At 33.7% G+C, this 26,598-nt stretch overlaps 1 protein-coding gene across 1 annotated transcript in view; it reads left to right on the top strand.

The window, feature by feature from the left end:
* Window positions 1-26,598, top strand: part of DPP10 (dipeptidyl peptidase like 10) — a 117,256-nt gene that overhangs the window by 62,103 nt on the left and 28,555 nt on the right. The window contains exons 7-12 of the mRNA XM_037049907.1: window positions 9,825-9,916; window positions 10,469-10,516; window positions 13,647-13,768; window positions 15,607-15,654; window positions 24,993-25,091; window positions 25,199-25,268. Of these exons, the coding sequence (XP_036905802.1) occupies window positions 9,825-9,916; window positions 10,469-10,516; window positions 13,647-13,768; window positions 15,607-15,654; window positions 24,993-25,091; window positions 25,199-25,268 (479 nt within the window). The remainder of the gene's footprint in view (window positions 1-9,824; window positions 9,917-10,468; window positions 10,517-13,646; window positions 13,769-15,606; window positions 15,655-24,992; window positions 25,092-25,198; window positions 25,269-26,598) is intronic.

Here is a 26,598-nt window from a genome sequence, read left to right as displayed (position 1 = left end):
AAAAAGTGGGACAACTGTAATAGCATAATCAGTAAAATATATTTTAAAAAGAATAATAAGCCTTTATATCAGAATCAGTTGTCAGACTAAAAATAGCTCTACAAACTTAAAGATGAAAGTATTAGAATGAAATTAAATGCATTGAATTTCCAAGACAAATAATTATAAAATTATTAGCAAAAAACCAACAGAAATATAAAAAATGTGAGCAAGTTTGAAGCATAAATAAATTAGGTTATACACAGAAAAGTAAAGCTAATAAATAAAAAATGCTTACTCTTTGAAAACACACACATGAGTGTAGTGAGGAGAGAGAGAGACAGAAGGAGAGAGAAGGGGAAAATACATGCTGATTCAGTGAAGTTTTCCTTCACTGAGAAGAAAACGAACATACAAAATCAAAATGGCTAGTGGGTACTTCTTCCCAGCCCCTTCCTGCCTGCAAGGTTTCTATTGAGAAATCAGCTGATAGTCTTATGTGAGCTCCTTTGTAGAAATGTGCTTCAGTCATTCAAGACCTGACAAGGTCATAATATTTAGGCAGAGAGAAGAAAGTGTACAGAGCAATGGGGATGCTTGACATGCCTGTATTCATGGGTGGTGGAGCCATGCAGGCTGCAAGCTGTGCCTCTTTAGTGAGAAACCACCACTTAAGTACTAGAGGCAAACAAAGCTGGCCTCAAGCCAAAAAAATTATGTAACATAACATAATTCTCCACATGCAAGCTCACTTTATGTTATGGGAACAGTTTATCAGACCCAGTCTTAAGGCTGTGAGAACACTACTTATCAAACTGAAGGTTATGGAAAACTACTTTCCCTAGTTACCTAGACACCTAGGTGAGGAAGCCAGACTGCCTCCATTTACCCTACAAGGTAACTCTTTTCTTCTCTCTTTCAGCTTTTAAGATTTTTTCCTTATCTTTAATCTTGGGTAATTTAATTTGATGTTTCTTGGTGTGTTCCTCCTTGAGTCCAATTTCTTTGGGACTCTCTGAGCTTCTTGGACTTCCTGGAAGTCTGTTTCCTTCACCAGATTTGGGAAGTTTTCCCTCATTATTTTTTCAAATAAATTTCCAATTTCTTGCTCTTCCTATTCTCCTTCTGGTACCCCTATAATTTGGATGTTGGAACATTTAAAGGTGTCCCAAAGGTTCCTAAGCCTCCCCTCATTTTTTCTGAAATCTTGTTTCTTCATTGTGTTCTGGTTGAACATTTATTTCTTCATTCTGCTCCAAATCATTTAATTTGAGTCCTGGTTTCCTTCCCTTCACAGTTAGTTCCCTGTATACTTTTCTTTATTTCACTGTGCGCAGAATTCACTTCTTCCTCTATTTTTATATCTGTACTCAATTACTTCTGTGAGCATCCTGATTACCAGTGTTTTGAACTCTGCATCCGATAGGTTGGTTATTTCCTTGCCACTTAGTTGTTTTTCTGGAGGTTTGATCTGTTGTTTCGTTTGGGCCATATTTTACCCATGGGCATGAACTAAGAGGGCTCAATGCTGGTGTGAGGGTGGTGCAGAGTAGAGGGGCATAAAGGAGAGAAAAATGGGACAAATATAATAACATAATTAATATAATACACTTTAAAAAAACCTCTGACATATCCAGCAACTCCCTGGAAAACTTGAGGCCCAGAGAGCTCCATCAGTACATTCTATACAACACTTATGAAATAAATAATATTAATTGTATAAAAAATATTTAAAAGTGGCCAGTGGGAAATTAAACAAAGGACATTTCAGTAGGTCATAAGATAGTATGCTGCAGAAGCCTGTGTGAATTCATTTGAAAATTGAGATGAAGTGAACAATTACATGAAAAAATACACAACCAAAATGATCCCCATGAGAGATAGAGAGCTTAAACTGACTAATGACAGAAAAAATAGAATGGTATTACAAAGAACTTCACCAAAAAGGAGCAACAGGCCCACAAGCTTTTATGGGTGAAATCAGACTTTGAAAGGCAACACAATTTAAATTGTCCTACAGCATGAATTTTCTTTATAGTTGCCTTAAAGCCTTTTACAAAATGTAATTCCAATTACTATTTAATATGTATATAATTGCTTAACATGATAAAACATTTATACCTCATACTAAAAGCTAAGATAGTGACATTCCCATTAAAGTTTGGAAGAAGAAAGGATACACAATACCCCCCCACTGCTATGTAGTATTGTTTTGGAGGTATTAGTCAATGTAGGTTAGATGAGAATAAACGGCCAATCGTAAGATTTGAAAAATATTTACTGAGATAGGAAGATAAATATTTATCATACAGAAATCAATAATTTTATATATATAAACAATAACTAAATATAAGTTATAATAAAAGGTATAATGATACAGATAATGAAGAAATCTGTAATTAAAACTGTGTGGTACTGAGACACGAAGCAGCAGAGACTAATGGAACAACACAGATAAGCGAGAAACAGATTAAGTTAGATTGGGAAATTTAACTTGTAGTAAAGATGGCATTTGGAGACTACCAGGGAAAAATACAATTTTAATATATTTTATTGAATATGTCATTACAGTCGTCCCATTTCCCACCCTTCATTACACCCTGCATATCCCCTCCCTCCAACATCCCCCCTTTAGTTCATGTCCATGTGTCATAAGTTCTTTAGCTTCTACATTTCCCACACTACTCTTGCCCTCCCCCATCTATTTTCTCTCCACTGTCTATGCTACTTATTCTTTGTACCTTCTACCCCCTTCTCCTCCCACTCCCCTGTTGCTAATCCTCCATGTGATCTCCATTCCTGTGGCTCCACTCCTGATCTAGCTGTCCACTTAGTTTGCTTTTCTTTTAGATGTGGTTGTTAATAACTGTGAGTTTGCTGTCCTTTCACTGTTCATATTTTATCTTCTTTATCTTAGATAAGTCCCTTTAACATTTCATATAATAAGGGCTTGGTGATGATGAACTCTTTTAACTTGACCTTATCTGAGAAGTGCTTTATCTGTCCTTCCATTCTAAATGAAAGCTTTGCTGGATACAGCAATCTTGGATTGTAGGTCCTTGCGTTTCATGACTTGGAATACTTCTTTCCAGCCCCTTCTTGCCTTAAAGTCTCTTTTGACAGAAATCAGCTGACAGTCTGATGGGAAGTCCTTTGTAGGTGACTGCCTCCTTATCTCTTGCTGCTTCTAGGATTCTCTCCTTCATTTTAATCTTGAGTAATGTAATTATGATGTGCCTTGGTGTGTTCCTCCTTGGGTCCAACTTCTTTGAGACTCTCAGAGCTTCCTGGACTTCCTGGAAATCTATTTTCTTTGCCAGATTGGGGAAGTTCTCCTTTATTATTTGTTCAAATAAGTTTTCCACTTGTTGTTCTTCCTCTTCCCCTTCTAGTACCCCTATAATTCGGATGTTAGAACTTTTAAAGATGTCCTGGAGGTTCTTAAGCCTCTCCTAATTTTTTTGAATTCTTGTTTCTTCATTCTTTTCTGTTTGGTTGTTTCTTTCTTTCTTCTGGTCCAGTCCATTGATTTGAGTCCCAGCTTTCTCTGTGTCACTATTGGTTCCCTGTATATTTTTCTTCATTTCATTTAGTGTACCCTTCACTTTTTCATCTAATTTGGGACAAAAATCAACTAGTTCTGTGGGCATCCTGATCACTAGTGTCTTGTACTGGGCATCTGATAGGTTGGCTATCTCTTGGTCACTTAAAAGTATTGGCCCTGGGGCTTTGGCTCGTTCTTTCGTTTGAACCATATTTTTGGTCTGATTGTGCCTGTTATGTAAGAGGGATGGGGCCTTAGGTGTTCACCAGGAGAGGGAAACTCAGGGTTGTGAGTTGTGAGGGTTGTGACACTGTATGTGGGGGCGGGGTCAGAGAGGGAACAATGACCCTTGCTCTGCTCTTTCTCGGATTTCAGTCCCCTCTGCCACCTCCCCCAAGCAAATTGGGCCCTTCTGTTGCTGGTTCCTGGGTGGGTGGGCTTATGTACATTCTAGGACCCTGTGGGCCTCTCCAACAAACTCTCATGTGAGGCTGGGAGTCTCTCTCAGCACCTCAACCCCCACAAATGTTTTCAATAAGTACTTTGTTTTCCATTGCTGGGGCCCTGGGTTGCGAGGTCTGTCGACTCACTGTCAAATTTTGCCTGGCTTAGCTGAGTGTGAATGTGTGTCCACAGTCAGCCAACTGCCTTGTGTGCCTCCCTGCATCTGCTAGTTTCTTCCCTGTACCTGGGGTCTGCCAACCACTGCTTTTTCTTTACGCAACCCCTCTCCATTGGCCGCCAACTCCTCTCCTCTTACCCGTCTGGATGAATGGTTCATTGTCAGACTTCCATACAGTTCAATTTTCTGTCTGTTCTGGTTGTGTTTTTGTTTCTAAACCTTAAATTTGGTTGTGCAAGGAGGCACAGTGTTTCCACCTATGCCTCCATCTTGAACAGAAGTCAAAAAATGAAATTTTTAATGAAATAGTTTTGCTAAAACTGAATATCTGTTAGGAAAAAATAAGAATAGTTCCATACTACCACTCTAACTCTAAAATAATCAAAGCTCTAACACTGAAAGATAAAACCTTATAGGTACTTAGAGAAAAACATCAATAAATTCTTTGTTTCCTTGGCTTAAATAAAGCCTTTTAAACTATGCAATCACTTAGTAGCAATAAAAATATTCTGGTAAATTTGATTATATAAAGATTAGAAAATAACTTTTTGGAAAAAATACATCATAACCAAAGTAAACATAAAATGATAAGACAGTTTTCAGTTTGTATCTAACATAAAAGGATAGAGAGACATAAAGATCTGTTGAAAATTAAAGAAGTGGAAAGAGCAAGGCAAGGAACATAAACTGAGGACTCATGAGTGTGGACAGTGGGGGAGGATGGCTGTGGGAGTGGGGCAGGGGAGAGTAATGGGGAAAAAAAAACAGGACAACTGTAACTGAACGACAACCCAAATTTCTTTTAATTAAAAATACCAAAACACTAAAACCTTTGATAGATAGCATAGATAAACATTAAGAGTTAAACAACATGTAAATGGAATATTGTGTAAATGTTTTAATGAAATTATACCAACCCATTCATTTCAAGTTGAGTTTCACTGGAAGCCAACTGTGAAATCAAGATGGCAGGGCAATTATTACAGAAGATCAGTAACTTTAGAAAAGAGAAGAAAGAAGCAAGATTGGACACAAGAGTTGGAGCTGTAGTGTCATCTGAATGAAGGTCTCAGTTGACCATGCAGAGAGTTCCAGACTGGCATGGGTGAGAGGTCCCAAGTTAGGGTAGGAAGGTTGGCCTTCTGTGCTCCAATATTGATCAGGCTGTCTTGGGGTTGATTAGAGCTGCCCTTCAAAAGAGGAATGAACTTGGGTGAGACCATTTTATTCCGTTTAGGCAATTCCCAAAGAAAACTGTCAGCAGAGAGCCTTTTTCCAGAAGCATTGCCGGCCACTAAGGGAGTAGGTCCTTCCTCTCAGAAGACAGTTCTTGTTGGCATAGTGTCTACCACAGGACCATTTATGACCTATCACATTGGTAACAATTCAAACCCTGAAGAACATATTCTGTAACATGTCTGTAGGAAAACAGGTATCACATATATGGCCAGTAGATGTGAAAAATACATCCCTTATGGAAGAATATGATGAGGTCTATCTGGAAAAAGTCCAGCCATTATTAATAAAATGAGAACAGTTTGCAGAACATTGAGGTAACCTGGAAGCCAAGGAGAGTGGACTGGAATGCGTGTGTGTGAGCAATGATGATGTCACTGTACTAGTCAGCGGGAGCAGTAAACACTGTTGAGTGAACATGTGAACTGTGTGGCTGTAGCATTCAAAATGACTGAGTGAGTAGAGTAACAAATCTGCAACAGATTTTGTGTTAAACTTGAATATTATTCTGTGGAAATTATTTGAATGGTTCAGAAGCCTACAATTATAGGCAAGTGGTGACTGGCAGCTTTATCATGACAGTGCACCAGTCATGTATCATATTTTGGGCAGGTTTTTTTTGCAAAACATCAAATCACTCAGGTGACTCAGCCCCCTTAACAGCCTAGATTTGGTGCCCTGTAATTTCTGGCTTCTCCCAAAACTAAAATCACCTTTGAAATGGAAGAGATTTCAGACCATCAGTGAGATTAAGAAAAATACGATGGGGCAGCTGATGGCAGTTGGGAGTACTGAACTGATGTCTCAAGGTTCCTACTTTAAAGGGAACTGAGGCATCACTGTCCTATGTACAATATTTCTTGTATCTTCTTCATTAACCATCTCCATTTTTTATATTATATGGCTGGATACCTTCTGGACAGACCTTGCATATCCTGAGGTTTTATGATTTGGAATACTTCTTTCCAGCCCCTTCTTGTGTATAGTCAACATATAGTTATTTCCCTATATGTGAAGCAACAAACAAACATATATACAGGGTTAATCACTACAGCATTATTTGAGATGTGCCTCACTGAAGGCTAGTAGAATTAATTATGGCATACCTACACAACGAAGAACTGCATAATAACAAAAAGAGAAAAACATTATAAGGAATATACACTGTGCCTTGTGTGCTCTCTAATTTATGTATGTGTAACTAGGTTTAGATTTATAGTGATAAAATGTTAATTCTTAGTTACAGAGTTTCCCTGGTCAAAAAGAAAGACATTTTTTTATGTGTGTGAGGGAGAATGTGAACCAGGCTCCCTCAATACCAAAATTTAAATCATACTGATATGAATTTTAATTGAGATTATTACTGGAACCCAAACACACACAATGTATACATACAGGAAGAGATAGCATGAAAATCTATTATCTATCTATCTACCTATTTATCTATCACCATTTATATATTTTAGCCTCTGAAGGTGCCCAGAATTAATAATGTTTTAAACAGTGAGTATACCTAACCCCAAATTTTGATACCTAAACACCGTATTCTAATAGAAGAAAACTCCTTGAATAAATGACTGATTACAGATATGGTACATAGGTAAGAATAGTAATGGAAAATAATATTTAAAATGTTTAAGTCTGCAATAATATAAGAAGAAGGGAAAGACAATTAACATATGTGAGGGAAAAAACAGGGGGTGTTCTTTTTATTTAAGAATGCTACTCAATAAATGTAGAACCAGTTTTAGAATCCAAAAATCACTTTTTGAAATAATAATTATTCATGGAAAGGTCATAAATGACCCATAGCTATGACCCATAGCTACTGAATGAAAAGTTTTTAGAGAACAAGCTGTTTACATAATTTGCGAGTATTATTCTGCTTTCAATTACAAAGCAAGTATACTTTCACAATGAATGTATCTCATGGTTATACAAATAATATTGTCAAGAGTTTGAAGGTATGTAATTGTGTGTGTGTCCTTACGTGAAGCAGAGGTATCCAATCACCTATATAATGTACTTGCCTAAAAAGTTTGACCTAAATTAAATAATTAGAAACCATAAATCTAAAATGCTAAATGTTCTATAACATCAATTTTCAACCTTTTTCATCTCATGGCACACATAAGATAATTACTAAAAGGCTTCAGCACACCAAAAATATTTATTTTTTGCTGATCTGAGAAAAAGTACATATAATTTTTGAGAGCTATCAAAGTGATTTATTCATGAATGCATACTTTTTCTTTTCCCAATTGACATTCATTTTATATTAATGTTATATTAATATATAACATTTCATTTTATATATTAATTTTCCTCAGCTTTCCCCCTAAATTTTTACTAATAATATAAATAAAATTATCAATCATATCAATGATAAATAAAATTATCAAAATTATATTTTATTGATGATGCTATTATAATTGCCCTGATTTTTCTCCTTTTGCTTCCCTCCGTCTAGTTCCCTCTACTCCCTCAGGCAATCCCCCCATGTCAGTGGATCATGTATATAATTTCTTTGGCTACCCTATTTCCTCTACTGCATTTTATATCCCTATGGCTAAAAAATAAGTATAATTTTGATTCATTCACATCAGATGGCTATTGTAGTGCTGGCTGTTGTCATTTTTTAATTTGACAATCTGAGGAAAAAGAATTAGGTGCCCCTGACTAAATAATCAGGTATTGCATGTTTTGAAAATTCTTATGGAACACCAGTTGAAAATTGCTGTTCTGTAAGATCACTGGACTAAGAAGCTTACAAATGGTCAATGTAGAAATCAAAGAGATGGATAATTGTTTCACTTTAAAAGATAATAAAGCCCCTGGACAGTGTGGCTCAGTGAATTGAGTACCAGCCTGTGAACCATAGGGTTTCTGATTCGATTCCCTGTCAGGGCACATGCCTAGGTTGCAGGCCAGGTCCCCAGTAGCAGGTGAGCTAAAGGCAACCACACACATTGATGTTTCACTCCCTCTCTTTTTCCTTCTCTTCCACTCTGTCTCAAAATAAATAAATCAAATCATTTAAAAAATAATAAATAGATGGCAAACCAAATGCAATATGTAAACATTGATTGGTCTCAGCATTTTTAAAATATACTATACTATAGGAGAAGTTATGGAAATTAGAGTATAGACCATATATTTAGATGATATTAATATGAATATTCATAGGTGTGATATGCAATTTGTTTATATGGTAAAATATTTTTAACCTTGAGAGATGTATGTTAAAGTATTTAGGGCTGATACTTATTGCTTATTTCCAAATGATCCAGCAAACGATAAAAGAAAGGAGGGCAGATATTCAAAATATTGGTTATCTTCTGGTGAATCTAGGTAAGGATTGTATGAGTACTGTGTATTAATCATTCAGCCTTTTTATAGGCTTGATTATTTTATCAACAAAGAGCAAACAAAAAAGATACAATTTCATACTCATTAGATGACAAAAACTTAAATAGTTTGATGAAATTAACTATTGATGAGGAAGTGAGAAAGATCTGGAGCAATAGAACTCATGTTGCTATTAGACTATATATAACTTGGGAAGACATTTTGTCACCATCTAGTTTAGTCGAAGACATGTATACATTCTAAGTAAGCAATTCCACTTTTTGTTGTTTGTCTCAATAAAATCCTGCCATGGCCACCAAGAGACATTAGTAAAACTATTCATAGACAACTTTTTTAAAAAGCAAAAATTTGGAAACACTCAAATGTCAAGAAAAAGATAAGTAATGACATATTTATATAATAAAATACCATATAACAATAAAAGAAAACTATGGCCTTATGCATCAACATGGATTAACCTCAAATAAATTATTCATTGAAAATAGCAAATCTTATAGTGATGCACATAGTATAAAGTGTGAAAGTAAATAACCCTTAATATTTATTTGGAATAAAGTTTGCTCTGAAATGTTTTAAGTCTGTCAAAACTGCACAGCTGTCAATCATTTAGATGAGAATTATCAAAGTTCTATGCCTGCACCAAATGCCAAAATGGCATCCCTGACCAGATGATGCACAGGAGATCCCCACCTGGAGGTACCTTCTGAATGGTTTTCTGACAGCATAATAATAAAGGCACTGTCCTCCCTGAGTCTCTGTTTATATAAATGAACCTATATAAAGGATACATGGATAACAACTGAGAAGGGTGGAAATGGGAGGGAGGGGGGAGGATAGGGGTGGGATGGGATGGGAGTAATAGACAGAAAACTGTACTTGAAAAATAATTAAATAAAAAAATTGAAAAAAAATAAAATAAATAAATGTGTGTGCATTACTGAGATGGAAAATGAGGAACTGAACATTAGTTTAGAATTAAAGAATGAAAAGCTACATGAAAAATTACTACTTTTGTTTTGACCAGAGAGATGCTGTTCAAATTTTTAAAAATTAATATTTTCTATTTCTTTGCAGAGTAAAAGTGAGCAAATTACCATACGCCACTTAACGTCAGGAAACTGGGAAGTGATAAAGATCTTGGCATATGATGAAACTACGCAAAAAATGTGAGCATTTTTGGTTCTAAGATCAGGTGGGAAGTCGGACTGTCAGCTGCAGTATTTTCTGTCAGATTTATGTTTTGCCTGCCATGGTCCTAGTCCAAACAACATGGCCACTTAATAGCATTTACTTTAAAGACTCTATCCTTCACCCAAAGACATACACAGACACATGCACACACATACATGCACACACACACTCAGAGAGCAGAGAGATTGAGATCATAAAAAGTATAATAATATTTTAAGAAAAAATGTTTCCTAAAAGGATTAAAGTGATGTGATTAAATAATAGAAAAGTGTTTCTATATTCTTTTTTAAAATTCTTTTTATTGTTGTTCAAGAACAGTTGTCTCCATTTTCCTCCCACCACTCTCTGCCACCCCAGCCATCATTACTTCCCACCCTTGATCCTACACTGTAAAAATTCAAGTAAAAAGAGTGTGGCAAAAATTGATTTGTGTTGTTTTCACAATGCTTTATAGTATATTTTTAAAATGCTGAACCCGGTCAGTTTACATATTGCATTTGGTTTGTATTGTTTTCTTTCCTGGGCAGTTACTTTCTGAGTACTGAGTCTTCTCCCAGAGGGAGGCAGTTGTACAGGTAAGCCATGCACATATCTCTCTTCACAGGGTGATTTCTCAATGGCCTTCTACACAGCTTAATGATGGGATGGAAAGATCTGAAGCTGTTTTTGATATAGCTAAGGAAGAGCCAACCTTGCATGGCAGAACCTCCTGCTCTTGGGCCAGTCCCTCAACTCAAACCTTTGTGATCCTCAAAGGTTTGAACCAGAATTAAGACCATCTTACTGCTTTTTTTTTTCACCTGTATTTGTAGTCTCAAAATATTTTTATTATGAGACTTGCTTTTTTTAACTACCTATATCAGAGGCATTCACATATTTTCCCCAGTGGCCTTTTCTTTTGCTAAGCCTCATTTTGAGTTTTCAGGGCATTAATATTGTACACATGCTGTTAATTTCTGAAAAAAATAAAAGCATTGTGAATGCTTAGTAGACCGGATCAAGTGGAAGTATCTCTTTCTACCCTGCTCCACAGTGTGTAAAATCCACTAAGTTTGTTATTAGAGTCAGTAATGCTTATTTATTTAAATAAAGCAGTGGATGGGGAATATTTTCATCTGTCCAATTTTCCCAGGTGAAAAGTTAAATTCATAAAGGAGGCTTAAGGTCAAACCTATTTAGTATTAAAATGTCTCCTCACTCAGGAGTTTCAGTAGGACTTCCCAGGAATTACTTTTGTTTTCATCTGGCAAGCAATTTATTGATTCTGGACTTTAAATACACTTTTAATTTCCATTTCTCAATTTTTAAGTGTCAAAATTGCCATGGAACATCCTCAGTGGAAATTTATTCTGTTTGAAGGAGTATCAACACTGAGTCTTACCATGTAACCTAGACTTTCCTTTGAGAGTGAAAACATGTGTTTGAAGTGCCCTAACTCCCTCCAATTCATCCATAGATTTATATTTATATTTATGCATAAACTGTTTTATCTGAAGCAAGCCTCTCCTTTTTATCACCCTTTCCAATATGTCATTTTCATATTCTTTGTCTTTTCTATGAGAGTCTGGAACCCACATTCTCTATCCTAATGACTTCCAAAGGAAGAACAGATTTTTATTTAAAGATGCTGATTCTAACTTTGGTTTAGAGGTCTTAACTAAAGTATTTGTCACTGTTTTGTTCGTTTTTTTTTTTTGATACCTTCCTATGATTGATAATGGCAGTCATGACATTTTAAGATGTGGAAATACTTGACCAACATTTTATTTACCTTGTTTTTGTAAAATTCTTAAAAGGAAAATTAGTGTCAGAAGATTAGACTTGGCCAGGTTGAGTCAATGGCACTCCCCAATTTCTCTTCCCTCTATTAGCCTAAAATGTGATTTGAATCACAATGACTTCTTCGATTTTTTAAAATATTTTACTTATTTATTTTTAGAGAGAGAGGAAGGGAAGGAGAAACAGAGGGAGAGAAACATCAATGTGCGGTTGCTTCGCATGCTTCCCCTACTGGGGACCTGGCCTGCAACCCAGGCATGTGCCCTGACTGGGAATCAAACCAGTGAACCTTTGCTTCACAGGCCCGTGCTCAATAATCCAGTACACCAGCCAGGGCAACTTCTTAGATTTTTTTGTGTGCTTGACTTTCTCCTTGGTGAATGCAGCTGGAGAGTCAATTATTCTGTGACTGGTGCTAGCATAACAGTCTGTGCTATAAAGAAAACATAGTACCAATAAATTTCTCTGTAAATAGCTCATCAAATGCCAGTTGGCTTGACTGTAAGGTAATGTTAGTGTTTAATCCAGAAAATCCAATCAATGTCTTGTCAAGGCCATAAAAATAATTATTGGCTGACAATTTAGACACCCCTGCAGAATCAGAATTGCTCCCATATTCAGTGTTACTCTTTTGCCTCAAAATTTGCATTTCTTATTTCAGCAATTTTGTAGTCTACATTATGATAAATTACCAACATTATCTTCCAGGGAGCTTGGATCTGAAAAGTTACATGGAGTAGAGAGAGTAAATGTTTTAAATTCTAGTTATGTCACTAAACATAATTATATAAATAGTATCTATTCTTAATTTTCCTATGGTGATGTTTGCACATATTGTGAATGTAATTAGTAACATTGGACTGTATACTTAGAATGGCTAAAATGCCAAATGTTTTATTTATGTATGTGTGTGTATACACTAGACATATAAACCAGACACTTAAGTCTATTAGCCAAATATTACCTAGTTTGGCTAATGGGCTTAAGTGCCCAGTGTATATTAATCATATTTACTAGTAAAAAAATTGAACTCAAGATGTTCCAAATGTGAAATTGTAACTTTTGAATCATACTTGATTACTTCTAGTGCTTCTGATGCTGAAATCAAAACCCCTGTCCCCACTCCTGTGCCCGCAGCACATCAAAGTCCACATGGCCACGAGTCATTGCCAAATATACAGCTCAAACTGGGTTTCATTTAAAAGCAAAATTGAGAATCTTTTGTCAAATCAACATTTATTAAATGTATTATTAGCAGTTTTTTATCTATCAACATAGATAATTGATGGCATCACTTTTAAAAAAATAAATGATTCTAGATATGAAATTTAACCTTGGGGATATATTTCAACCTCTCTGACCTTAAGCACCACTATTTTGTAACTAAAGAGATAATTGTTTTCTTTTTTACCTCCCTGATGTATCAAAGTATGTATGATTGCTAACAATGTGTATATTATCATAACAGTGCAAATATTTAGTGGGAAATATTCGACACTAATACCAAATTCTAATGCTTAGAATGTTGAATTGACAAAATAATGTGTTTGTTTTCTGTGTGTGACTTGTGAAAAAAATTATTACTCTTTCAATTAATATGTATTGATGAAGACTTTATGCTAGTCTCTGTGGGCAAGTTCTTTTAAAAATAAGCTTAATTGAGTTCTGTAGAAATTAATCTATTTATAAGCATATATACATATTATATACATATAGGTATACATAGATAAGTTTAATTTCATTAAACAGAAAGAAACTATGTATGTCTTAACATTAGTAATTTAAGTTGATTTTGCATTTTTATGGTAAGTCATGATTTATAAGAACACTCCATGTGAGTAATGCTGTAGCTCTTTATTGAAATTTAGATGACTTATATTCAAATACCTGGAGTGGTAGTATTTCCAACTTTCTTTCTCTTTCCAGTGCTTCTACTCAAGGATTACTGAATCGTCAGTGCATTTCATGCAATTTTATGAAAGAACAATGTACATATTTTGGTGCCAGTTTTAGTCCCATAACTCAACATTTCTTATTATTCTGTAAAGGTAATAGATGATTTCTAATGAAGTTTGTTTTACTGATTTTTTCTGATCAACATCTATTCCTATCATTAGTAACTGTTACTCTCTAGCCATATTACTTATATTCTTAAGTTATATGTTTTTGTTAAAATTTATAAATTATGTATTTATTAAGGTACGAGTAATAATCATGTACTTATTTAGAAATAGGCACTGGGAGTAAATACGCACAAGTCAACAAGGGCTATTTGAACATGGACCTTTTAAAAAAGTGAATAAATATATTTATATCAGCAAAGTCATACTATAATAATAAACTAATTTAGCTATATTTCATAAAAGCAATAGTCATTTAAACAATGGCTTGGTTGCTAAAAGATTTAGAATATGCAGAAACTTAATTTTCTGGATCTACTCCCATTCAGTTCAGACAAATTACATGAACTCCAGTCATTTCTTCTCTCTGTAAATAGTATAGTTGTACACAGGGGTATGGTATCTCTAGGTTATAGTGATAGAAATCATTGTCCCTTTAATAAGATACTGTATTTCCCCGAGTTGAAATGAGATATATGTCCTCCTGTAATGTAATAAATTGAGTACTACAGCTTCAGTTGGTAACCTAAGCTGTCCTGTGTTAACACACCGTGAAGAATAATCTAACACTTACTCACTGAAATTATTTTTCCTCTTGACATCTGAAATTAAGTAATCAAAAAGGAAAAGTACTTGTTTGATGACACCAGGGGCAATAATTAGACCTCTATATAGAGCTCCCTAGAGACGTGAAACTTCTTATGGTTATACCTGAACTAACTAATGTATTTGAAATAATTAGTGATTTCAGTAACATATTTTTTTAAATTAAAATATAATTAGCCCTCATTTTTATTTATCTTGTTAGAAAAACAATTCTAATATGTATGCATTGTTTTCCTGGCTGACTGGTAAATATAATTTAATCTTGCTCATGCAGATGGGGTCACAGAGTCATGAATCACTTTCTGAATATCTATGACTGTCCTATAGAAGACTAGAGAAGGAGCGAGTAAATTGTACCATATTGGCTAAAACCATAGGCTTATATGTTCATAGCAGCACAGTTTACAATAGCCAAGAGTTGGAAGCAACCTAGGTGCCTGTCAGTAAATGAATGGATAAAAAAAACTATGGTACATATATATACACAATGGAATTCTATGCTGCAGAAAGAAAGGAGCTCCTACCTTTTGCAACAGCATGGATGGAACTGGAAAGCATTATACTGAGTGAAATAAGCCAGGTGTTGAAGGACAAATACCTTTGTCAGGAAGCTAAACAACAAAACAAACAAGCAAGCAAAATATAACCAAAGACACTGAAATAGAGAACAGGCTGACAGTGACCAGAGGGGAGAAGGGAGGGAATTTCAGGGAAAATAGGGGAGGGATTTAGAGGAACATACATAAAGAATACATGGACAACAATTGAGAAGGGTGGAAATGGGAGGGAGGGCAGGTTGGGCTGGGAGTAATAGACAGAAAACTGTACTTGAAAAATATTAAATAAATTAAAAAATAAATTAAAAAAAATAAAAAATAAAACCATAGGCTTATAGAAATATAGGAATTTGGAGAAAAGAGATCTTAACATCAAGCAATGCAAACAGGTTATTTCTCCATATATTCTTATTTTTCTGAATAAGATATCCATAGAAGAGAATAGAATCTAGTGGTCTAATCATCTGATTTCTGTTCCATTATGTTTTCATTGTAAAATGCTTCCATTTGAGAAAAAAAAGAGAACTCTTATCATGTAGCCTTTCCAGTGATTATTATTTAGATTTCTTTAAAGTGTTTATATATGTATTTTTTAAAATACAGGTCCAGGAGTCCCAGTGATCAGCCTACATACCACAGACAACCCAGCAAGTAAGTACATAAGCACAGCAATGCAGAAGAGTCATGGTTAGTATTAGTCTTAAGTGTTATATTGTTTATTCTGAGTGTCATACTCTTTAGAACCTTCTTCAAAAGAGTCCCCAGCACAAGGAAAACTGTTTAGGCACCATCAACTTGACCTTGTATATGTAAAAGAAACAGTAAAGAAATGGTTTTAGTCATGTTGCAGCTGGAGTTGGATCTTATATGCCTAAAATAAGCTGTCTACTGTGTCTGTATTAAATGAGGAGTGATTGATGAGGCTCATTTAGGTGTATTTCAGAGGACTAATCCCTGTGTGCCCCTGGATTATTCTTTCCTGGGCCTTATATAAATTATTCCTCTAGAGCAACACATTTTGTGTACTTCTAGGATCATTATTAAGATCATTTTATATATATATATATATATATGTATATGTATACACACACACACACACACACACACACACACACACACACATAAACACACACACACCCTGTCTGTTCCAGATATTCAGGGCTTTCGAGTTTAATGTATTCATTTAGTTTTTTATATATTTATTCAACTGTTCTTCATCTATGGGTGAGCACTTACCTTATCAAGAAGTAGGACATAGACTAGATGTACATTGCTGGCAAGATATGGTCAATATGTTTAAGAACTTATAGTAGAGTGATTAAGTAAATACATGGCTGAGTTAATTTTAACAGTGAATGGCCAGGCTGCTTCCTGCCACCTTTTCTTCTTACCTTTTTTCCATGTTTCTTTTCCTTCTTATAGTTTTAAAAATGTATTTAAAGAGTATTCTTATGTTCTAATGATTTACTGTAGGATACTATAATATAATAAGTCAAGCTTATATTTATTAACTTGCTTAATCCTCAGAACACCCCCAAGATTGTTAATTTTATTAACCTATTTTATAGATGAGGAGACACAGTGTGAAAGTTTAAATAACTTGGCCAGAGTCATACTAACAGGTGACAGAATCAGATGAGACAGTTTGGTCCCAGAACAGGCTTTGTAATCACTACTGCATGATGACACCTGATTCTACTGGGTTTTTTGTCTCTTACATTTCATGCTTATATTTATGTAGGAGTTTTACTGAGATGCCTAGACTTAAAAGAAATGCAGGTATAAAAGTGCAGTTGAATTATAAAGGTCAATTTTAGATATAGAGGAAGACCTTTTATACTATTCACATACCATCATTTGAAGATTTCTTGCCTATTCCAGAAAAAATCAAAATTCCTAGATTTTTAATTGAGCTTTATATGGCTGTAAAAAGTTTAGCATATCTTCAGTTTCTACTTACTAGTATAAATCTTTAAAAGCTTATAGTAAACAAGTTAAATCTATTCAATGTTAACACTAACAACAGCAATAATGATAACAAAAACAGTATATTTGATAAAATAGGAAGTAGGTTGAATTGCATAGATAGTAAAATCATTGTATATAATGAGTTCATCACATACCTTTTTGTGGGATCTGAGATGAGATGTATTTGTAACATAAGATGCATTCAATAAAAGGCAACTATTTGTTGCCTTTTTACATTGTGCATTCTGTAAAACTTACTATTTAAAAATAATTAATAATGTTAATAATTTTTTATGTCCACAAGGCAATGTTGTTTTCTAAGATGTTTTGCTACAAATCATGAAAAATTTTTATCTAAAGGAAATCTTTCTGATTTCCCTGTTTATAAGAAAATTCTGATCTTCATTAGGTCAAGAAAAATAAAAGGGGGCTGTGAACAGTGGTCATGTGCCTGAATTTTTTTCCAAAATACAATTATTAAGAAGAAATGTACATATAATTGCAACCAAACCTTTGGGCCAGTGGATCTTGCATTAAACATTGATACACTACTCAGGCAGTCATAACTCATTTTGGGGACACATGAAGTAGAACAGGCATGAGAAGAAAATTGAAAACAGAAAGTGAAATTATTTAATAAACATGGAAAACCTTTAACCCTCTAGTTACTGAAGAAATTGCAAAGTAAAATACTGCCATGTAATTTTTTCTAACAAATTAATGACATTAAAATTTGCATTGCTAATGAGTATATAATGAGAACCTCTTAACTTCATGGTGGAAATAGAAGTATAGCAAACATTTTGAATAAGTCATAAGCCTTAAATCTCATACATTTATTTATTTATTTAGTGTTTTTCCTTGTAATAGTTTATACTGAGGAAACAATTCTAGAGAAAATTATAATAGAGCTATTGATGATAGTGAAACAGCATAATATTAAAAGGGTAATTTGTAAATAAACTTTAATGGAATATAAATATTATGCTGGATGTTTTCCATTTGTCCTTCCAGAACCAGTCTTAACTCTATTTTCCTCTGCCCCGGTCTCTGCCCCAAAAGTAATGTGTATGGATGACTTAGGTTCTGTTGTCATTTGGCTGTCACTTGGATTTGTCTGAAGTAAATCCTGTCAGTGGCTGGAGACGAGAGGAAGTCCTTTTGCAGTAGCTAAAGCCCTGGCTTTGTCCTTGTGCAGTCACCCAAGTTGCTACAGGTCCTGGCTTGAGCATGAACTTTCACACAAACATCTTCAAGTAGCCACTCTCTCCCCTTGGCCTGTAGGCCCAGCTACTGTCATAGAAACCGTGGGTTATTGCCCTATTTTTTATGACCCCCCCAACGTATTGTCCATATAGTTGTAAATAGTCCTTTATTAATTTTTCCTCAAACTTTCCTAACAAAGTTGCCATTAGTTTCTCACTAGGATTAAAGATACCGTACGAATGTGTTGGGAAGGGTGTTGAGAGGCTGGGTGAAAAAGATGTTGGGATGGAGTACAAAGTGATGTGCTGACAGGGGAATGTAAACAATAGTACTGTAATAACTGTGAATGGCTCCAGTGGATACTAGAGTTATTGGGAAGATCACTTATTAAATTATGTGAGTGTCTAACCACTATGCTGTACACCTGAAATTATATAATATTGAATGTGAACTATAATTAAAAAATTTTTAAATAATTAAAAAATAAAAATAGATTTACTGAAGTCATTTCTTCAAAAATGTTTAAGCTATATTTCTAAGTCATTAAAGAGCCAAAATGTTTATGCCATCTGAACAAAACTATTTGAAAATGAATAGAAAATGACAGAAAGAAAATACTTGCAAATGATAAATACAATTCTTCCACCTACCTGGCAGCGTTCCAGGTGATTTTTTCTTCTTTCTTCTTGAGTGCTCTTCCAGTGCTCTACAGTAGACATATATTACTTTTACAATGATAAAGAAACCCTTCAATAAAATGCTCAATGACTTGAAACAAGGTATAAATATATAAAAGGTTACTTTAACATTTCAAAATTCCTTTGTATCACATTACTATTGTTCCCTCTCCTATTTGTATGTTTATTATTTGTTCTTTAGTTTGCATATATATATTTTTTCTTTCACCCTCTTCTCTTTTTTTCTTTTCTCCTGACCCCATCCCTTTCTCATCACATACTTCTACTTTATTATCTCTCCTTTCTTTTGCCTTCACAATTTTCTGTTTCTATTTTCTTCTCTTGTCTCATAAATCCTACACATATAATTATGTTTTAACACATCCTTCACTCCAGAATATTTTCCAAAAAAACGTTAAGCTTATTTTCTGAATTTATCATGATAAAATGCTATATGCCCTTAATATTTTTAAATGGCTTTGGTATTTTCTATATTTCTTTTTCTTAAATAAAATTTATTTTTCTGTGACCATGGATTACTTTTATTTCATGAGTGAGTGAATGGCCTTTGACTTGTAGTATAGAGAAGTAAAAATTTCTCAGCTGCCCATATACTAATGTAATAGGTTTATTTTTCCCACTGATATTTGATAGCAAAAAGAAACTGAGCAATTCTTAGTATATTATCCTCATATTTTGGGTGTTAGCTGTATCTATTTATTTATTTATTCTTTTAATTAATTAACCATTTACTATAAATAAACCATTATTTATTTTATAAAAAAACTTTTTTAGGAAGATGATCTGTACTTAAAGTTGAACATTTAACAGGCTTTCATTTTTAAAAAATTGTTCCCTTTTTAGCTAGCAAATATCAAGTATTATTGGCTTCCTCTAAATATAAAAATGAATGATTTTTTTCTATAAGTAAGTGTATTAAGAGCATTCATAAGATAGTTCTTAGATTTTAAGTGCTGAATCCATAATGAATGTTTACAGAGTATTACATTTTAAATTTTATAATTGAATGTCTGGGATACCTTTCTTGAAAATATACTGTTATTTAAATAATCTGAACTTTTTTATATGTTGGGGATAGGAAAAATTCTGAGAATACCCAATTTCTCTAATTTGTAGTATAGAGAATGGCATTTATTTACAAGAGAGGTGGTTTGAGAGACCTGAGATTACACATAGAATTCAAAGTCCAATACAGGTAACAGAAAGTTAAATGGTTGTAATAGAATATGAAAATTTTCCTGGTAAAAGGAACATAAATCAAAAAAAGAAGTCTGTGCAAAGGCATTTCAGGAAGAGAAAATATTAATGTACAAACATAAGAAAGCATGAAAATGTTCAGACTTTTAAGAAAAGGTTGTTCAATGTGGATGGGACAAAGCATATTTTAAAAAGCAAAGATATAGAAATTATAGGGATAGACTGGATACATTATAAACATCTTATGTCTCATTCTAAGGAGTTTCAATTTAACAATAAATTATCAATGATAAACATTGACAATTTAAAGAATTCTTAATCTGCCCATGGAGTAACTAGAAGTAGACATGGCCTCTTGGCAAAAAAGAAGAGAAGAAAAAAAGAAAGAGAGAAGAAAGGGAAAGAAAAGGAAAAATAAAATTAAAACTGGATAAAATATACAAAACAACAATTTCCAAGCATGGAACAACAGGACAGGTTGTACATCTCTGAAAGAAGAAAAACAAGTGAAATTTAATTGTAATTGCTCTGGCTTTCAGGCTGGAATCATTTTCTGAATTCTAGTGAAATGAGGAGCAATCCAAGAAGAGTACAAATTGCCCCTCTGTGTTTGCAGGTTCTGTATCCTTGGGTTCAATCAAATGTGGATAGAAAACATGCAAGGAAAAATGTCACATCGTTGCTGATGTGTAATATGTAGTTAGACCTATGGATGGTTGCAGCTGTACTGAATATTTATAGACTTCTTTTCTCCATCATTATTCCCAGTGTAACAACTATTTATGTGATATTTACATTCTATTGGGTACTATACATAATTTAGAGATTTTTCAAAGTATACAGGAGGATGTGTGTAAGTTATAATGCAAATACTATAACTTACATTTTATATAAAGGAATTGAACATCCTATGGTTGTGGATTCTTCAGGGGCTCTGGAAACAGTCCCCTTTGGATATCAAGAGGTAACTAAAGTATGTTATTGTAGAGTCAGAATAGAGACAGAAATTGGACTTCAGAAACAGTGAACCTTTTAGAGAATATTGGGAAGGTGAAAAGACACTGGAGAAGAGACAGAGAGAAAGAACACCATAAATCTGCATAAGGCTACAAGCATTCATCTTGAGTCTATTGCTGAAAATACCTAAAAACATAGAATGTAAATATTATAGGAAGACACTCTTTGAACCTAGGAAATGCGGACCTGCACAATGTAGGATACTGTGACGTTTAGGAAAGATCCAGGGAGAGTCAGGCTTCAGCAGCAGAAATGAACTATCCATACACCAAAAAATCACTTAAATCTACACTAAGAAAGATATTTTAAAAAACTTTGAGCTGATTAAGCTGACCTGCAAATAGCCTAAAGCATCTGCAGGGAAGAACAAAGTCTAATATTTTTTAAATGAGAGAACAAAATCCAGAACTCACCAACATTAATATCACAATGGCCATAATCTACTAAAACATTACTGGCTGTGTGAAGACACCAGAAAATATGACTCATTACTAGGAAAAAGACAGTGAATAGAGACAGACTCAGAAATGACAGAGATGATGGAACCCAGTGACAAATATGAAAAACCGGCTATAAGAAATGTGTTTAAAGACCAAGAAAAATTAAGACGGGAAGAAAAGACAGAATATGTTATTTAAGGAAACATTATAAACTTAACATATCTAAAAAACACTTAGTTCTTAAGTACCAAATTAGATTAAATCTTGTAGAAGATCAGTGAATTTGAAACATTTTCAAAGAAAACTTGAGTCACAGAGGAAAAGAATGAATAAAAGAAATGAACATAGCCCAGCTTAATTTATATTTTTAAATTGGAATCAGAAAGGGAGGCATGGAAAAATATTTGGTGAAATATGGCCGCATCCAAAATTATATGGGTTTCAGGTATACAGTTTTATCATACATCATTGGAATATTGTATTGTGTACCACCCCAAGTGAAGTCTCCTTCCATCACCATTTATCCCCTCTTTACCCTCATGTACTTCCCCAGCCCCCTTCCCCCCTTTTAATCACCATACTGTTGTCTGTGTCTATGATTTTTTTCTTTGCTTGATCCCTTGTGAAAAAAAATGCTCAACAAACCTCAAACAGGATAAATTCCAATAAAAAAACAGCGATAAAAAATAGTTAAACCAGCAAAATAGAAACACATCGCATCCACATATTACATACATAGCAACAAAGCCAAGAATGACTGTGGACTTATCAGTGGGAAGCAAACCAAAATATAATAGAGACAAAATGTTTAAAATACATATGAAATGAACTATACAAATGATCCCTGAAAGGGGAAATGGAGACAACTGTACTTGAACAATAAAAAATGTAAAAAATAAATATGGATGAAAAACAAAACAAAGTCCTCAAACTAGAATGACAAAATAAAAAATCAAGAGGCAGAGAATATTTTGTCATGAGACTCACAATTCAAAAGATCTAGTAAAGAAAGAGCACAGATACGGCTTATTCTCAATAACACATGCACCTTAAGGACAATATGCAAAGGACATAAACCTGTCCTGGAAGGACACAAATGGCATGATTAGAGAAGAATTGAGAAAAATAACTTAAAAATATTTTGAGCCAAGTGAAATTGAAAACAAAACTAACCCAAATGTGGGAAAACCTGACATTGTGATTAGAGATAAATTGATGGTTCTAAATTGTTACTTTATAAGAAAGGAAAACTTAAAAATCAATCATTTGAGATTCCATCTCAAAAAAACTAGAAAAAGAAGAGCAAATTAATGCAAAGTAACTTAAGGGAATAAAATAATACAGATAGAAGTGGAAATAAATTCTACAGAAAACAGACAAACAATAGAGAAATATATATAAAAACCAAAAGATTTTTCTTTGAAAAGATCAATAAAATTCTAGATGGATTCACAACATTAAGCATACACTATCATTACCATTTTTATTAAAGAAATAGATGATATCAACAACAATTCTACAGATATTAGAATGTTAGTAATGGAACCTTATAAGTGGTTTAATGGCAGTAAATTTGACATCTTATATGAAACAGATACATTTATTTAAATACATAAAGTGTTAAACATTCAAACAGGAAGAGACACAATATTTAATATCCTGTTATCTAGTAAAATTATTAATTCAGTTAACATTCTTTCCACAAAGAAAACTCCCACTTCAGTTAACTTCACTCGTACATGCTGTGCAATATTTAATATACAAATACTAAGGTTACATAAACTTTTAGAAAATATAATGCTACTATTAACCAGATTCCAAATCCAACATTTATATTACACAGACCAAAAAAATGAATTTTTGTGAATATAGATACACATCTTCTTAACTAAATACTAACAAGTAAAATCCAGCATTTTATAAAATGATAACATATTATGATTGTGTAGGGTTTACCTGAAGAACCCGTGATACTATAATATTCAACATCAATCAATGTAATTGTCAGCCCAAATAATTTAGAAGACAGCATTTGATTAATTTTAATAATAATAATAATATAATAATAACAAATATTAACAACTCAGAAAAGACAGAAAGTTCCTTACCTCAATAATGATATCTACAAAAACACCACAACCAGCATTAAACTTAATGTTGAAAGAATGAGTGTTTTTACCCAGGATTGGGAAAAAGAATATTGGCTCTCAGACCCTGTATTCAACTTTGGGTTAGAGGCCTTAGCCAGTGAAATGAAGGAAAAAAAACTGTATGAGTAGAAAAACTGTCTTTACTTGCCGAGGAGATAGTTGTAAATAAAACAAAAAACAAAGAAAAGTAAGAAATCAATACCCACTCACAAAACTATTAGAAATAATGAGTGAATTTATCTTGACTATAGGTACAGACCAATATAAAAAATTAACTATTTTACAAGCTATGATACAATGCAAAATTTAAAAGTAGCTCAAAATTCTATTTGAAATAGTATCAGAAATCATATAATACTCAAAAATCAATTTTAAAGAAGTGCAAGTTTCCTAAAATAAAAGCAACCACTTTTGAGAGAAATTAAAGATGCAAATGGGTGTATATATATATATATATATATATATATATACACACATATTTATGGACTAGAAAGATCACAATTGATGATATGTACAATTTCCCCAATAAATCTATAGATTTAATACATCACTTAAAAATCTAGGGAGTTACTGATGCTCCCTTCATATTTGCCCATTATCTCTTTCTCTTCTCTTTGGTGTTTTAAATTTTATACTCTTTATGACTATATTGCCAGATACATTAATTGTTTTCTGTGCTAATATGCTCTTAATCCTACCCAGGATTACTTCATCTTAAATCTCATAGATTTCATGTACCTCAGATTTTGCAGTTTTTACTTTTAGAAATTTAACACGTCCTTTTTAAGTTTCTTTCATATTTCACCTTAACACCTTCATGCTATTTCTACCCTACTGAACACATGAAATATAATTAAAATCTCTTTTTAATATACTTATCTATTCATTATATCATTTGTATCATTTCTGGTTTCTATTGATTAAATTTTGAACTGATTATATGCAGCATTTTTCTGATTTTTTGCATGCTAGGTCATTTTGTATTGGAACCCTGGCTTCGTGAATTTCATTTCATTTCATGCTCGATAATTTTGTATTCTTTTAAATATTCATAAGCAGAGTAGTAACATGATCAGACTTGAATTTGAAAATGTAAATGCTAATTCTAAGTAAAGGGGCAAGTGGAGAAAACGTCACTGGAATTCAGTTAGAAACTGTTGTGGTTATCCAGGAGAGGAATTACAAGCATTTAATCACTGCTTTTAGCACAGTGCCTGCCAAATGTAACAGCTGCATAATTATTTGTTGTTTTTCTCTGATTCTTGATCAACACATAGCAGTTAGTAATTTACACTACATTTTTTGATTTGTAGAATATTTTATATTGGAAAGCAATTCGATGCTGAAGGAAGCTATCCTGAAGAAGAAGATAGTAAAGTCAGAAATTAAAACCCTTCATATTGATGACTATGGTAAAGTTTTGTGCATGCTACGCTATTGAAGAACAACTTTCTCTTCATCTTGTAGTTTTACATGTAAATGACTCTACATCTTTAATATTTTGCTCTTTCTTTAAAAGAACTTCCTTTACAGTTGTCCTTTCCCAAAGACTTTACGGACCGAAACAAGTATGCTCTACTGTTAATAATGTAAGTACTTTATTTGTTTTGGGGGAAAAAGGAATCCAAAGATTTTATAATTTTTATTATGCCTCGCATGACAGCATCCTGACTAAAAACAACCATAAGAAGGACAGAGGAAGTGTAGTTGACTGGGTAGCTTCAGTTTGCATGAGTTCCTCAAAGGCACTGCCATTGATAACATAAAAGGACATATAACTTTGCATACTTCTTATATCCCAAATTGAACTCAATGTTACTACTGGGTATTATGAAATATATAATTTGGTTTATGTCTGTTTAGCCCTATGCTCTTTTTCAAAAAACAATGCATTGATTGGTCTGTAATTTTCTTTCATGGGGATATATTTGTCATATCAAAGTCAAGCTAGTTTCATAAAAACCTTTTTTATTGTGGTAGGACCACTTAACATGAGATCTACCTATTAAATTTGTGTGTTCACAACCCAGTGTATTAAATACAGGCCAGTGTTTTGGTTCGCATGTCCGACACTCCACCCACTGAATAGGAACTCCCCAGTTCTCTTCCTGCAACCACTGGCACCCACTGACCCACTTCTGCTTCTATGTGTTTTAATGCTCCCTGGACTCATGTAATTGGAATCATGCATTTTTGCCCTTCAGTGACTGGGCTATTTCACTTAGCATAACTTCCTTAAGGTACATACATAATACAACACATGAGTCCTATATTCTTTATCAGTTGTTTAGGTAACATTGAGGAAACATTTATTGCCAATGCTGAAACTTTTGGTTACACTTAACATCATTCCTATCAATTTTCCTTCCTGGATTCATGGCCCAGAAAGCAGCTCCCATGTTCATAAAACTTGACTCTTCCATATTTCCAACATGGAATTGACTTTAGAGTTATATTAGTCCATACTTTCCATGAGACTGTATTGTAATTCTATGGTATTTGGCACAGAGGACCCTAACAAGTAATGGTTGACTACCTTGATATTGATGTAGTGTTGTGTTCCTGAGAGTAATAAGTTATTTTCCATATTAAGAACCCAGACAGCATATTGCTATGACAGTCTAGAATTGATCAGAGTCTCAGTAGGAATAGTAGAAATGAAAATAACATTACTTGTTATGACTACTGGATGTAGAGGATAGTGTTCAATCTGTGGAATCACACAGTCTAGCTTCAAATTCCAGTTTTGTCACTTATGAGTGGCATGTCCTTCAGCAAATTATTTAACCTCCTGTAAGGCTCAGTTTCCCCAAGGGTAAACGAACACTGTGATATAGCCTATGTCTTAAGGTTGCTTTTAGATTAAACAAAATGCATCATATGAAGTACCTGATTATTATCCTTAATGTGATTAATTCA

The sequence above is a fragment of the Sturnira hondurensis genome, unplaced genomic scaffold (genome assembly GCF_014824575.4).
Source record: "Sturnira hondurensis isolate 20B ecotype Veracruz unplaced genomic scaffold, ASM1482457v3 Scaffold0006496, whole genome shotgun sequence".
NCBI classification, from domain to species: Eukaryota; Metazoa; Chordata; class Mammalia; order Chiroptera; family Phyllostomidae; genus Sturnira; species Sturnira hondurensis.
The sequence above is the reverse complement of the archived record's forward strand: the minus strand, read 5'-3'. Positions and strand labels throughout refer to the sequence as shown.